This window comes from Mastigoproctus giganteus, chromosome 10 (genome assembly GCF_048544385.1).
Source record: "Mastigoproctus giganteus isolate SK-2022 chromosome 10, ASM4854438v1, whole genome shotgun sequence".
NCBI lineage: Eukaryota > Metazoa > Arthropoda > Arachnida > Uropygi > Thelyphonidae > Mastigoproctus > Mastigoproctus giganteus.
In genome coordinates, this window is record NC_143584.1 from 169,334,572 (window position 1) to 169,350,715 (window position 16,144).

General features: G+C 38.5%; 1 protein-coding gene across 1 annotated transcript in view; it reads left to right on the plus strand.

Annotated features, from left to right (window-relative positions):
* LOC150079465 (dual oxidase-like) overlaps positions 1-16,144 on the plus strand; it is a 177,149-nt gene that overhangs the window by 61,405 nt on the left and 99,600 nt on the right. Inside the window, exons 3-4 of the mRNA XM_090383907.1 lie at positions 6,246-6,407; positions 7,725-7,912. Coding sequence (XP_090240033.1) covers positions 6,246-6,407; positions 7,725-7,912 — 350 coding nt within the window. The remainder of the gene's footprint in view (positions 1-6,245; positions 6,408-7,724; positions 7,913-16,144) is intronic.

Sequence of the window (16,144 nt, forward strand, 5' to 3'; positions counted from 1 at the left end):
ACCTGAAAATCCCTTCTGTGGATTTGAGAATTTTCTAAAATAAATCGTCCGTTCCTCTTTCATTATGTTTGAATTCGATTAGCTGTTGTATTCTTTCAAAATATCCTTTTAAAGAAGTGTATGAAAGGTGTTTTTTTTTTTTTTAATTGCATACAATCTGGGAATATCTGAAATTTCTGCAATTCAGCTTTTTTTTTTTTTTTTCTTTTCATAAAAAAAATACCTGAAATGAAACTTGTTCTACGCACTACAAAAAGAAAAGAGGAAAATCGCACAATGCTTCTCTGTCGGTTGACAAATTCTTAAGAAAGGGCAACCAACTCTCCATCCTATGGTCTCGGAGATAAACATCGCTTCCGCCCCTGATTAACTTGTACTAGATTCCAGCCTCTAATTGACGAAAAGGCGATGTGCCACCCCTTGCTGGTGAAATATGAAGCAATGGGTGGTGGCAGTGCACGTGTCATGCACATTCAGTGTCTGTAAAAGGAATACCGACCTCATAAACCCAAGTAGTCAGATAGCAATCTCTTTTGGGGAAACTACAAACCGAACATGAATAATTTATTCATGATCTGAAACTGTGTTGCGTTTTGAAGCTCCATTTATTTTAACAACGAAACACAGGAGTCCATTCTTTTCTCTTCTCTTATGTAATAAATTAATCTGCACAATTCTGATTTCGTATTTCGCGATACTACATTCCAGCTTTTTAATGTAATCTTATACAGTAAAAGGCATGAATCATTAATTTTATATAAAAATCGCAAAAATAGCGGGATATTTTACCGTGAGATGAAGTGGCAAGGTGGTTATATGGATTTTATCGGTTGGACTAAAGTTCATTTCCTACAGTGACTTCATTCTCCTATATCTTTTAAGTAAACTTTTTTTTTTTTTTCACAATTTAATGAGCAACAACTCATTCTAAAGCTTTATTTAATAGCTAATGATCATGATTTCGAAATGGACATAATTGCTTGTACAGGTATTAAAGTTGTGAATCAAAAATGAGAAATATTTATTATAAATTTTTCTAGCAAATCCTTTGGCATCTGGAGTTTTTTCCCTTGAGAGCAGGCAATCAGTGCCCACATCTCTCGACTGCAGTGCATAATAGTTGTATAAAACAAGGGTAAATTTTAAATTGGGCTCCCCACACCCCAATAGCTTTTAGGGTTTCAAAATTACCTGGAAGCGAATATTCTATCGTGTGTGTTGTGACATTGGCAATATGACTCAAGTTTTGCCCACATGATTGTGGTGGGAATACATTTTATCTCGAGTGAGTTGCCACTTTTCAAAACTTAATCCGGAATTGATTTGGGATTTGGGGGAAGGGGGTCGAGTAGTCGTAGCGATCCTGAAATTTTTTTTCTTGTAAAGTTTACGTACAAATTACCAGTTTATAATAGCCATAGTTTCAAACAGAGGTCGGAAAATGGTGTATAGAAATAAAAAATTTTCTAAAGTCTCATTAATTACTTGCCTAATTTAACTTTTAAGTTTATTTCAAATTTACTTACCTAATATATAAATTGTATTAAATAATTCTACAACCAATGTATGTAGAGAGGGATACGCTTAAAAAATTCATAGGTCGAACTCCTGATCCTTTTTTTAAAATTAGCTAATATAGACTGCGCAACAGTGTGGTGCATAATAAAATATTAAATAATCTAAGTTATATACTTTCTAAAAAAAGCATATAATGATATACAATAATCATATTCACCTTAAAATAGAATAGAAATTTTTTTTTTTCCTCTAACATTTTACAACCAGAAAAATTACAACAAAACCCGGATACCTGGGTTTTGTTGTAATTTTTGTAACCTGAAGACAATATCATAAGAACTTGGGGAATAGCACCCCAACATAAATTATACATTTGCACTTGGTGAGGTTGAATACATTCTAATAGTAGAGTTGAATAATAGAGAAAGAAATGGATCTGAAAGTAATAATACCGGCAGATATGAAATTTACTGAGCAGTGTAAACAGGCAGCCAGGAAAGCCCATGGCATTATCCTGTAGATATATGGAGATCATAGTTCCACTGTATAAGGCAATTGTAAGACCATATTTGGAATACTGTATTCAAGTATGGAGACCTCACTGAAAAAACACATTGGGTGTCTTGAAAGGGTCCAAAGACGGGCAGCTCGCGTGGTCTTCATCTATATTATTGTTCCACCGGTCGATGAACTCGGATAATAAAATCGGCAAAAAGGGACAACCATAAGAGTAAGAGTAACCTGATTGAGGTTTATAAGGCTCTGAGAGGGTTAGTAAAATGAATGAAAGCTGTATTTTCATTGTTATAGAGAATTCCAGAACTCGGGGGCATAAATTCAAATTACAGGGGAAGAGGTTTAGACTTGACTGTAGGAAGTTTTCTTTTAGTCAGTTGTTGATTACTGGAAGTGGTTGCCTTCACAGGTAGTTGAGGCTGACAGTTTGATCACCGAAGCACCTGATGTCAGAATGAGAATTCAAAATGACTTGTTGAAAACACTCCAAGAATTTCTACTCCAAAGTGTAGATCTTTGATAAAAAGGATCTGTACTTTGTATTACAAAATTGTTATATAAGCGCGTTACATTAACGCGCAGCATATTGAATGGATTGATCTACCAATGACAAACTGGATGGTTAGATGGCACAGAAGACTCATTTGGAACAGTGATGTAACAATATCAGGTCAAAATCTGAAAACAGAAGCGATGAAAAATAACTAAGTAAATTTATCTTATCTAATATAATAATAATAAATTTCTTTATTCATAGAAATGTACGACACGGTTTCTGCTACAGGCAACCAGAGGAATCTAACAATTAACTGGACACATTACATTCAGTACATGAAGAACTACGTGGGTACACAGCAAATACATAGTTATTATATTGGTTTTTAGGAGCATTAGCAACTAAAGCCATATTGCCTCCAGGGATATGCGGTGGTCATTCTCTGACCTTTCCACATCCTCCGTATTTGGTGGTCACGGGCTCGAACCCCGGTCTAATCAAGAAGCGTGTGCTACGTACTGCTGCTCCTGGCTACGGAGACGCCGTAGCAAATACATAAAGTACAGAGCTTACATTGAATTATATAGTTATTATAATAGATTATACAGCTTGTATTGCATTCTATAGTTACTATATACATGCTGCAACACATTGAGACAGTCTGGAAACTTTCACTGGGAGTTATGACTAGTTCCGCTGACAATTGCAGGAATGCTGACTGCACTTGACTATGGATTTGCATTTTTCTTCTCTGTAGGTAGATTTCTGGACCACACATTCAAATCAATGTTTGCGGAGTTCAGCGCGCCGATGATGCTGTTTGGAAAGTGCCGCTTGAAAGTCGAAAGCTTCTGCAGGATAGAACAGAGCACTGGACGGTTCCTGAGGGCTCTACCAGGGAGTTTCCAGCCCACGATTTCCCAGATGTTCACGAAGTCGAGCAGAGATTAAGCGCCATTGTAAGCGTCCTCGCATGTGAGGTGCTGATGGCTAGGGTGTATCTGAGATTTATGCAGAGCTGTTATTTTGATGTTGTATAGGGTAGGTGAGCCCAATTGTTGGACCACTTTAGGACATAGAATTCTAGGCCCCAGAGCGTCTTCAGACTGGACATAGAAGCAGCCGACCAAACTTCAATACCATATCTGATGATAAAACTATAGTAGAGGAGAAATTTTCTGACTGTTTCCTTGTTCTGCGCTCTACAGAGATCAAGTTTCATAACCCGCAGAAAGCCCGTAGTGCTCTTGAACGCAGTTGCTGGATTTGCTGGATTTGTTCCTTATACGTTAGGTTTTCGTCCATTACCACTCCTAAGAATTATACGGAATGAGTGGCGACGAGAGCATGCCCCGCAATGGAGAGCTGCAGAGAGGCTGCTGGATTGAGGTCTGCTTGTGCTCTAGGTGAGAAGATGATATATTTGGATTTTTCAGAGTTTATTTTAAGTCCAAAATAAGCAGCGTATTCATAGAAAGACGACAGATATTTGTTCAGGATGACAGACTTCGATAATTCCTCTGCTTTGTCTGGTGAGGTGTTAGCCAGGCTTGAGAGATAACATACAATATCGTCGGCGTAGGCAATAAAAAGAGGTATTTCATTCATTAGCGGAATAAATATCGCTGAAAAAAGCAGCGCCGACAACGATCCACCTTTGGGTATACCGACTTCCACCTATTTTGTGATGCAGTTATTTCTTTGCTAGAAGGTAAGGACCTCTCTTGGTTAGATTTCTGAGGAGATTTGAGACATTACCCGTGAAACCGCAGTAGCGTATGTTAAGTCACTGAAACGTATGTTATGTCAATGAAAGTTAAGTCACTTATGTGTCTCTAGGAGGCACATAAGTGACTTAACTTTCATTGAGTCAAAGGCCGCTTTCAGATCCAGAAAAACAGAATTAATAAACATAGCCTATCTACCAGGCTTGAAGGGTTTTCAAATTCAGAGCCTGTATGCATGTTATCTGCAATCTTTGTGAGAGTGCGTAATGTGTATGCCGAGGTCTCTGGGAAAGGATCTGATTGGTAACTACTTTAAACATGCACTTCTCCAGGCATTTAAGAAAAGGGGCGGGGGGAGATTGAAATATGCCTATAGTCAGCAGTTGAGATCAATTTTGCACCTTTGGAACTGGGATGACTATAATTTAGTCAAGCGTTTGGGACGACTCCCTGTTGTAAAATTCTGTTAAACAACTTTGTCAGCTCATCGCTGATGAAGTAGGAGGCGACTTTAAGGCAAAAGTTGGGAAGAGTCGACATCCCATTGTTTTCTTATTGGGCAGGGCGTTGATGGCTTTGATTAGCTCCTCTTCCCCAAGCGTCACGTTAGTGAGATTTGGGCACTGTTCCCGGGGAAGTCAGCAGCTGCACTGTCTGTTTTGACGAAGTGGGTTACATGATCGCACCATTCGGCCAGGTTTAACGATTCAGCTGACCGGATGTGATTGGCCGACCAGGATCGCTGGCCACACGCTATCCTCTTCTCCATGAACGAGTTGATAGCCTGCTTCTTGGATTTCTGGAAACTGCTTCTGGCTATTGAGTACGCTGAGTATGATCTTTCTGTGGGTGATCTCTTGAATTGGGCATGTAGTCGTTGGTTTTCTTTAAAATGGTGCATGATGCTGGACCATCACCGCTTCGAGTGTGGGCAGATGACGCATACTCTCTACATGGCCACTTTAGCAATGAATGACAACCATCTCTGAAGCCAAAATGTAGCTTCCTCTATATCGATTTCACTGAGTTCGCCAGGGGTAGAGCCTAATATAATATGATTCTGATATAATTTCTCTGATATATTAAAATGTTACTGTGGCAGTTGTAGAGCGGGTGAGAATAGTCTCTAGAGCAATAGAAATATGACCGCAATGGTATTGTCAGTAACTTAATGTAATTTTCATTATTTTATGATGAGTTAATGCGAGGAGACTGGTTTACTGTGACACCTTTGCATGCAATTACATTTTACAACTGTATGCGTAAACTTTAAAAAAAAAAAAAAAAATCAAGATTTAAAAGTTCCGAAAAATGGGATGCACATGATATTTTGATAAAACAATAATTTGCCTTAATTTCCTCTACCATCCATCATTATCAGGACGCAAAGTACTTTCAGGTAAAGATATTAACCGAAAATAAGTTAGCTTCATGGTTTAGTATTTAATTAGTCCTGTATGCCGTTATATACCCCCAGGGGCTCCCATCTGGTGAGTATGGGCTTGGCACACCTATGGTCCTGAGCTAGATATCATCATTCTTCTTCTTCTTGGTGATTCCCTTCTCTCTCTCTCTCTCTCTCTCTCTCAGGGTAACTCGGGATTTTTTTTTCTTTTTTTTTGGCTGGTGTAGCATAAGCCTCAGGCTTCCTTGCGCCATGTAGGTATTAATAATAACCGGAGTCTCTCTATAACATAAAGAACTAAGTTTTTCCTCTAGTTAGAAATCCTGGAAGATGCAGATTATTCTGACTACATTCTAAATTACAATGTTTTGATTCGGAAGTTAATTTTTGAAACACACAAAGATTTAGTTCTGTGGAAGGAGCTAAAAAAAGAAATAAGTAAGAAGCAGAGCAGCTAATAACAATATAAAGATAGTAATTAAATTTTAAGACAAGCTTTTAAACATATGAAACATTTTTTTAACTTGATTGCTTTGTTATCTGAAATATTTGAGCTTGTTTTCTCTCTTCCCCCTACTTTCAGAAAGTCAGTTAACTAGAAAGGCTCCACCTTCATATGCAGATGGTGTGTACATGCTTGCTGGCCAAGATAGGCCTAGTGCTCGAGCAGTTAGTCAAACCTTGATGAAAGGAAAAGACGGAATGGCCTCATTACGGAACCTCACGGCCATCTTTGTTTTTTTTGGTAAGTTTCATCCAATAGGTACAATTCTAGCATTGAGTTCACCAATATTATCTCTTGAATCTTGTCGATAACGATGTCACCAGAGTTCGTTAGGTTTTTATAGGTATGTCGTGTCTATATAATATTTGTATCTTCGGTGCACTAAAGAAAACCCACGATATGTCAAAATAGCTCGAGGAAGAATGTGTGCAAGTAATAATAATCATGGCGTTATTTAGATTATGTTTCGATAATGTCATCGGGTATTGGTTATTACAAGCATTTTTTATAAGATTAAGCATAAATGAATAAATTACGTTGCTAAGAGCAGCTAGCACTTAATTTTTGGTCAAAGTAATTTTCCCCGCTTCGAATTAATCTATGCAAATTACAAGCTTCGAAATCTTTCAGTGATCAGAACCTCATTTATGCAGAGTGGTTGGTGACCTTAAAATAAACTGATGCGAAATAAAGAAATCCATAAAGAAAACTAGTAGCTCACAAACGCCGCGATTCAGCTGGGCAACTTCCTTATTAAATTCAGTAATATTTTAACTGTTTCTTAGTCTCGTATTTTTATTCCCGCTAATTATATTTTTATGGAAGGTTACGTAACTTGTAATACTTCAGTACCGTGTATGGGTTCATTATTTGTATCAGTACCGGAAGCAATATTTGTATCAGTACCGTGTATGGGTTGAAAGGAGAAGATACTTGTTGACTTTGAATTTCTGTAGATTGTGATTTAGGGAACGTGTAAGAAGGAAAGTTGTTCCAAAGAAAGGATAATTGGAGAAGGAAAGGTTGTATTCGGGCTGATTTTTTTTAAAACCGTCGTCCGAACAAGTTTCAGTAACTGAACAGCTCTGTGATAAGGAGTTATTAACTATTTAGAAGAAAGTAATGACGAAAGCGAAAGAAGGTCTAGTTTTTTCCTATTCGCAGAAGGCAATATTTGTGATATTGCCTAACCTTATCCAAGAAAGGTTAGAAGTGAGATCGCTCCTCTAGAAATATGTTATTCGTACTCCTGAATTAAGAATTGTTAACTTGTTTATGCTAGTTAAGGTCATAAACTCAATTTTGGGGGATAAGTTTTCTAATATGATTGACCTTTCTAGATGGTCAGTTGTTGAAGGAGATAGAGGATAAAGACCGTTTTTGAATAATAATACAGGTAAAAATTAAAGACAACCAATGAACGTTTAAGAAATAATCAAATGCTTGCCTTTAAAAAACATTTTTTAGAATTCTGTTTCATGCTGGGTTAATTTATTGAACTTGCGTAACTATTCGTCAATCCATTAGATAATGTAATTTATTTACTGAATATTGCAGGTCAAGTGGTGGCTTCCGAAATTTTGATGGCCAGTGAGTCAGGCTGCCCTATTGAACTACACAAGATCGAGATCGAAACCTGCGACGAGATGTATGATAAAAAGTGCAAGGGCGGTAAGCAGATGCCCTTTCATCGAGCCATGTATGATTCTAGAACTGGCCAGTCACCTAACAGCCCAAGAGAACAGGTAGGCATTCAGTTTAATGAATATCATTTTACGCTACTGGATTTTACATAAAAACCTTTTCTTATAAAAGAATCAAACTTATCACGCTTACTTGGACCTTGGAGTTATCGACGCATCAGTGGATTTGCTTTTATAAACATAAGTCTGTTTGTTTCCCACTTGGACGACATTGTTCTACAGAAGTGCAGACCTCGATTAAACGTGTGACGTAATAGTCCAGAATAGCGGTTCCCACTTTTTTTTTTTTTATGTTGTGACATGTCACATACTATAGTCTTGACCTTAAAAGTATTTACCTGTGAACTTATTACAGTCGAACGAAAAATAGACTAAGTCTGGTAGTTATGAAAGTTGCATGCGCTCTGGTCTGGTTCCTCGGCATTACTAATTTAAGTATAGTTAGTAGATGAGTACATCAGTCCAGCGCTTGCTAATTTAATTAAAAAAAAAAAACCCCAAACAATGTATGGAGGTCCTATGCAGATATAATGGGAAACAAAGATTGTTATAAATAGTCGGGGTATAGCGGATTTCGGTTTCCTCGAAAAGTATTGCCAGTAGTAGAAGGTTGACAAAACACTAGTTAAGAATCATAAAAATATTTTGTGGGCAAGATACGTATCTAGTCCATAGTTAAGCCATTTCTATTATTTTATGCATTTATACACTGAGCGATCACTGAATTAGGACCACCTACCCTAATACTTCGCTTTTGCCCCCAGCACAGCAGCTATCCGACGTGGCATTGATTCAACAAGATGTCGGGAGGTATGGAGGTGATATGCCTTTCCATAGTGTCCCACAAGTGCTCTATGGGATTGATATCGAGGGAGTTCGGAGGCCAAGCGATATGCTGGAAGTCAGAACAGTGTTCCTCAAACCATTTCTGCACAACAAGTGCCCGATGGCTCGGCGCATTGTCAACTTGGAAGACACCATCGCCATTCAGGAAGAAGTGTAACATAGCTGGGTGTACACAGTCAGCAAGAAGTTGATGATAGCGGAGACCACTGATGCGTTGTTCCACATGCACCATGGGTCCAAGTTCCTGGCAGTGGGACATGCCCCACACCATACAATCGCCTCCACCGGCCTGCATTTTTGATACCATGCATGACGGATCAAGAGCCTCGTGTTGTTGACACCAAATCCGTACACGACCATCCACGGTGTGGAGTAAATAACGTGACTCATCCGACAAGCACACCTTCCAGTCTTGCAACGTCCAACTTGCATGCTCTTTGCACCAGGCGAGTCTTTTACGCCGATGAACCTTGGTTAGGAGAGGATGCCGTAGGGGTCGTCTGCTGGTATAGCTCATACGTGCGACGCATGGTCATGCCAGATGTTGTTCCGGGTTGGCCCATGTTGTATTGGGTAGTGAACTCTTCAACAGTGCTGCGCCTGTTTGCCTGTACGAGTCATCCGACCCCGCGCTCACCTCAAACATCCTTTCGCTGACCTTTGCAGTTTTGCCGTGGGGTCGTTGTTTGAACATTTTGACGCCAGTCCTGCGGCGGCTCTCGAACACCGCACCAGTTCAGCCGTTTGGGAAATCGTGGCACCAGCTCCCTGAGCACCCACGATCTGCCCTTTATCAAAGGCCGATAAATCCTTTCTTTTACCCATCACGCTCAGAATTTTACTACCTACTGAACCACTGACACCTTATCTATGCCACGTAGGTCGACTAACTGCGCACTCTCGTACTACACGTCAACAGATCTTATTCAGTTTCTATAGGGGTGGTCATAATTTAGTGATCACTCAGTGTATACACCATATGGTATTAAGGTGGTTTTTATTTTCCTTAAATGAAAGGAATGATTTCACTATAAGCTGACAATGTGCAATCAGTGCAAAGAAGGTAATTTTGGGGGAGGATTAATTATACATAAAATTGTGTAGGTGGATTGAGATAAAATTCTGAGTATACGATATGAAAAACGCAGTCTTAAAACATTCTGGTTCGGTTTTGATCCCCCTTTCCCCTCTTTGGGCCTGCTTTTTCTGTTTAATGGTAGGCATTTTGACTTTGGCCTCGGGATGTTGCCAACCCCGTCGGTGAAAGTATGCGAGGTTATCGATTGAGCCACACAAAGGAAGTGAACGACCTGCCAAGGACACGGCTGTCAAGGTAATGGAAGGCATGTCCTGCCCTTCACGCAGTGGACGGAAGGTAAGACAAACAAGAGAAGGCAACACATCCGAGATGACAATATAACGGTAGCCTTGATGCATTTAAGTTAAAATTGTTGTCATGGCCCTTGAAATGCTTGTCGTGTAAGGAGTGCGTTCACTCGTTGGATATTGTTTATTTTCTTTATTTGTAATTATATCTTTTGTTCGTTATTGTCTTTTCCTTGGACCTAAAATGGAAATTAGCAGCTCAGGAATAGTTCGTTACTCTCGCAGCACTAATATTCTATTATACCGTGACTCGCTATTGCGAAAAAACCACATTAGAGCTTTTTGGCCCACTTCAAACTGATTCCACCAATAGCTGCCTGTCTACTACAGAAAAGGCGTTATAGTAATAAACATTATTCCTATCTGCGCTGCATTGTGTAGATGTGGAGCGTGCAATACAGGTATACCCTTGGATCTAACCTGCCATTAGTCAGTTTCACTTTTTTTTTTTTTTCCATCCCCAATACTCATTTATCCAGAATAATCATCCACTTAGAATGTTTACAGAAGGAAATGAAGTCGTCGTGTCGAAACACTCTAGGTCAATAGTAGTCCTGCGTCCTGCTCTATGTACTCCACCCAGCTGTCTCTTAGTGCCCTTGGTCTGCTGTCCCAGATTGATGCTCATCTAAGTAATGCGCTTACCAGATTGGGTGGAGTATTATTTCGTGACTGGGTGTTATGGTCACAAGCCTATAAGAATACTGCTAAGGTCCAGGTGAAAATATATCATCTGAAGAGATTTGATTTGGTAAATGAAGTACTCTATTGTAATTACCATCTCCATATATATATGAGGATGATGGGGAAATGGCCGAAGAACGCCAATTAGAAAATCGGCATGTTTAACGTAATGGAACAGTGCTAACAAATACAATTTGATGCCCAGCCACATGGAAGTGATGGATATACCAAGTGTGATATCCACTATTTCATGAAAACTCCCTTTGGCTCATTTTCGTTGATCATTTAGACCAGGACTGCCCAAGTGGGATTTTTGTGCAGCGGTCGAGTGTTTTAAATTTATTAGTTAAAATGTTGAAGTTGAATTGAAATTTCCAAGGTTGGTTACTCAGAAATAGAAGCCTTAAGAAGCCTTACAGAAAAATAGAAGCCGATACATATTTATTTGCCAAAATAAATGTGATTCAAAGAAGTAACAAATCATCGTGCAAATTTAACTACAGCATATTAAAATTATACCAAGTCAGTTATACCACGTGTCCATTATTCAGAACCTATATGATATGTAGCTTCTTCGTTCGGAGCTGCTTTGAAATAAACTTTTAAAAATATTCCTACCATGGAGAAAGTTTATCAATGAAAGTAATCCTTTAATAAATGGGTAAAGTTTTGTAATGGATAAAGTTTTCTGTATCAGTTGCAAGTTTCCGCTATAACGAAAATTGAAGGATATGTCAGAACTATTTTTATCTGCGCACGAACAATATAGAGAAATTGTTGAGAGGGTGGATTGAAGATCCTGAACGAGACGACTTCGTATTAACAATGATTCATGTTCATTAAGAAGTACAGTACTGTGATTTGGCGAAAGCCAATGCCACTAGTGCTATAAAAAATTATTGTACATACTTCTCGGCACTGGGTTGCTAAGATCTTCACATTGTCTAGCTGCTCACCGATGAGACTATTCAGTCGAAACTAGAGGCTGGATAGTGGCAAACACTTTAAATTAAACAATAATTCTGTACTGGAGTAGTACCAAGACAACTCGTGGCGAAGGGATCTCCATAATGTGAGATCTGTGAACTTGGTAACAAACTGAGTTTGCTAAATGCTGCATACAAAAACGACTTTAACTACCACTTAAAAGGAGGATTACCGCGGGAAGAAAAACTTGAATAAACTCATCATCTGGATAATGCATCTGAAGTCCAAGAATACACCCCCGAACGCTATCTAGTTGCTAATGTCCGGGTTGTATTTTTGTGGCTGAACACTTTGACAGTTACAGCCGATGGATCGGTGTGTGATTACCACGTTCAAGACTTGCTATCGGCTCGTAAGCCACTGAACAATGACGCAGTGGCGTAGCTAAACTCATTTCACTCTAATCCTTACATAAACTAAATACGTCATTGAGTAAAGCTCCCATTGGTTACTTGCCGAAATATCACTATATTGTACTGTTTAGCAACTGACCAACGGGAGCGTTACTCGATGACGTACTTTGTTTATGTCAGAATTAAAGTTAAAGTGAGCAGAGTACAGTACAGGAGTAGAATTTCCCCATGGCATAATGTCACTGATAGATTCCCATCCAGACGAATATAGAGAAGGAGCCTAAGGGGAATTTTTCCTACATTCCATGCTTCCCTATTGCTACGCCATTGGGTACAAATGGAAAAGTACAAAGATAGCACATGGCTGGGCCGCATATTGACTTTCTATTTAAAAAAGAACAAAGGGAGTATCACCAAAAGTGAACACAGAGCAATAATAGCAGCATGCAAGTAATGAGGTTAAAATAATGAATTTAATGAAACAGTTTAAACGGAGTGAAAAGTTCTAACTAGAACTCCGTTTCGTTCCAACTGACAAAGGAGAAGTAACTTGCAGTATGGAACAAGCTCAATTGGTAGTCTTAGGGATAGTGACTTAATAATTTAGAACGATGAACAGTGTTAATTCTAGTCTAGGACAAAAGCCTCAATCCGCGGAAGCTATAAAAAGTCATTGTACATGTCGGGAATAGTTTTTTTTTTTTTTTTACATAGCTGTGAGCAAAGTGGGTTTGCTACTTAGTGCATCAATCTTATATTGCAGAAGCCCTTCGCCTTTATATTGCACTAATTAAATAAAAGGCACTGCTCCAGTGAAGAAGTATGTTGCTTTTTTCTTCAGTTTTTTTTAATGCAACCATCTGTTCCTTCTATAGAAAAATCACGTGGATTTTGTGAATGAAAGAAATATCTAGCTACTAACCTAAAATCGATTTGTGTATAACGAGATCAGAAAGCACATCAACATAGAGAAAAAAAACCCATTAAACCCAATAATTAATACTTTCTTTAAACGCAACTCCTGTCCAATTAGACCAACTATTCTATATCCGGATACCTCGAGAGCACACCTCACCTCCAGTGATGCTTCGAGCTAAAAAAAAGTTTCGGAACCACTGCATTAAACAAAAGAAAAGCCCATATATGGAAAGCTTCCCTCTGACATGGCACTCAGCTTTCCCAGTGGTGCATTCCATTTATATGCCATCAACTTGAGATAATTACAGGTTCCACTTCCTAGTAAATTCAGACATCGTTAAACACCACTGGTACATACGGACCTCGAGGCTTCCTTTTTTATTAAGGAAACTTAAGCGTTTCGGAATGGACCTCAGGAAGGAAGGAAATGGTATAGCGTTACCTCTCTTAAATATGCATGCCTCAAATAGAGCTGTCTGTGCATCATTAAATTTACAGGAAGTTGTGGAGAAAGATCTTTAACAGATTCTTCAACCTCTTCTCTCCTCCCTCAGGTAAAGGAATGGTTCTATTGCATTTTACGATAACCCTAATCAAAAAATTGACATTTATTGAGTTCACTGGAATGAGGAAATCATCTGCTTGTGGGATTGAGGAAGTATATTCAATATCTACCAGACTTGCATCATTCCCTCCAAGAAAAAATATATAACATATATAAAAATATATATTCTTAATATTGCGAATATGTTAGAACCGAATGCCCTCTGCGTCCGTAAACTGGATGCAGAACAAGTACATACTTCCTCTACTCTGCTATTGATGGTTATATTAAGTGATTAATGCCATATAAAATTCCAAACCATGCATTAAATTTGAAATTGATCTAATTAAAGGATCTAGGCGATTGACTTCTTCAGCCTTAGAACAATCCGCTGCTTCCATTTACTTTGATAATATTTTCAACCCTCCCATTACTGTTGTCTTGAAGGAATATTTCTTCATAACTGATACGTCTTGTGGAATATTAACAAGCGTACTGAGGGAGAGATAAAAAAAAAAAAACAAAACTGTCGTCAACGAAACAAACTTCCAAAGAGACCTACCAAGTCAATAGGAATCCCGCAAGGTGGTGTCCTCTCTGCCACGCCCTTTGTAGCACGCTACACTCTTTCTTAGCTAAAAAAAAAAAAAAAAAGTCGTTTATGAAAATGACTTTATTTTTCATTTCCTTGGACGATCAGAAAACATTAAAGCGAAGATGCAAATACCAGTCATAGAGTTGAAAAAGTACCAAAATTGGGAGTGCCAGAAAAAAATTACTGGCTTTGGGATCCGATTAATGAACACAAGACAGCCCAAATGGTTTTTCACAAGCAAGCGAATTAAGAATCGCGTATCAATTTTCTTGAATGGAAGCTTGTTGTTGTTTGTTGTTTTTTAGGAGTATTAGCAACTAAAGCCATATTGCTCCGGGATATGCGGTGGTCATTCCCTGACCTTTCCGCATCCTCCGTATTTGGTGGTGATGGGCTCGAACGCCGGTCTAATCAAGAAGTGTCTGATACGCACTGCTGCTCCTTCCCACCTGGCTACGGAGGCGCCTTTGAATGGAAGCGAGGTCAAAAAAGGTTCAAATGCATGTGAGTCTGGAGTTCAAATGGGACGAAATCCTAAACTTCATGGTGCACTTACAGACCGGTTAAAATGAAACTTTATGCATCACAAATTTCCAGAGAGGAACCAGTAGGCATTAGGAACCCCAAACCTTTTTTATTTCTTAAAAAGGTTGGAGTTGCTAATGCCCACCGGCTCATCTTCGACGCATCTCAAATTTTGGTCCTCTGCCTCAAACTATTATTAAAGCCTTCCTAGAGGTTTGGAGCACTGGCTCCTGAGATAGTTTTACAGAATCGCTGCGGAGCTGTTTAGCAGCTAAAGCGTTATTTTATACTATCATGGATGTTACTCCATGGAAACGTAATTATAATGAAAAACACCGTAACACTCGCAAGGCTGCTAGTTAACTGGAAGACCACTAGCCGATGATCGAGAAGTGGTTGACCTGGCCCTGCCTTAAGCAAAAGGTAATGAATCACCGCGACTCAGAACTGCGTTTACGCAGTTGGAAAGTTTACGGAGTTTTTTTTTTTTCGTTCAATATCATAAAGATCTACAACAATCTCCACGTAGACCCTAAAATCTTATACACAAAGAAAAAACTAAGACGGAAGTTTTACAAAATGCATCTAGAAATCCATCTTTAAAATTCATGTGATTAGGTGAAGCTCACAGAAGATAATTTATTGCTGAAAACAAGAAAAATGAACTGTTAAAATCCTTATTTTGTATTATACAAACATATTCTTATTGTACCATCGTCGTATCTACAAATAGGCGCTTATAATAAATAAATAAATTTTCTGTTTGTACTCCGGGACGACCATACGGTGTTTGTATTGTCATCCTCTAAATATTTTTGTTTATGTAAATCTGGTTAAACATTTTTGTCAGATTTCTAAGTTGTTTTTGTATGTAACAATCCTGAGTATAATACAACATTTATATTAATAATAATTAATTAATTTTCTGCTTGTACTTTGGGACGACTACACGATCAGAGGAAGTCACAGATAGAGAGAATACAAGAAACAGCACGGTATTTAGCAGTCACTGGATAGAACTCCGTTGTTGTTGACCAAAACGGGAGACACGCTGAACAATTATAGCGCTGTTCAAGTGATTTGTATTGCCATAGCGCCATATTAGTAACAATCTTCTTTTTTTTTCTCCAATAAATGGCGAGCGCATTCTTTATTGTACCTGTTGTCCAAATTTCTCTTCAGTACGAGCCTTAGAACTCACTCCAGACACCTCTACATAGGGATACTTTAATTTTAACAACCCTGTATATACACAATCCCTTTCCCTGGTCAGAGGGCGGATATTTCTTAAGAAGAATAAAGATCTATTAAAAAGATTTGTTCATAAGGTTTCCTGTTCTTATTTAATTATTTCTCTATTAGGCATTTCCAAAGTCATGTTTCATGAAATAAATAAAAATGAAGTATATTTCATACAATAAAAGTAGAGGCGGGAA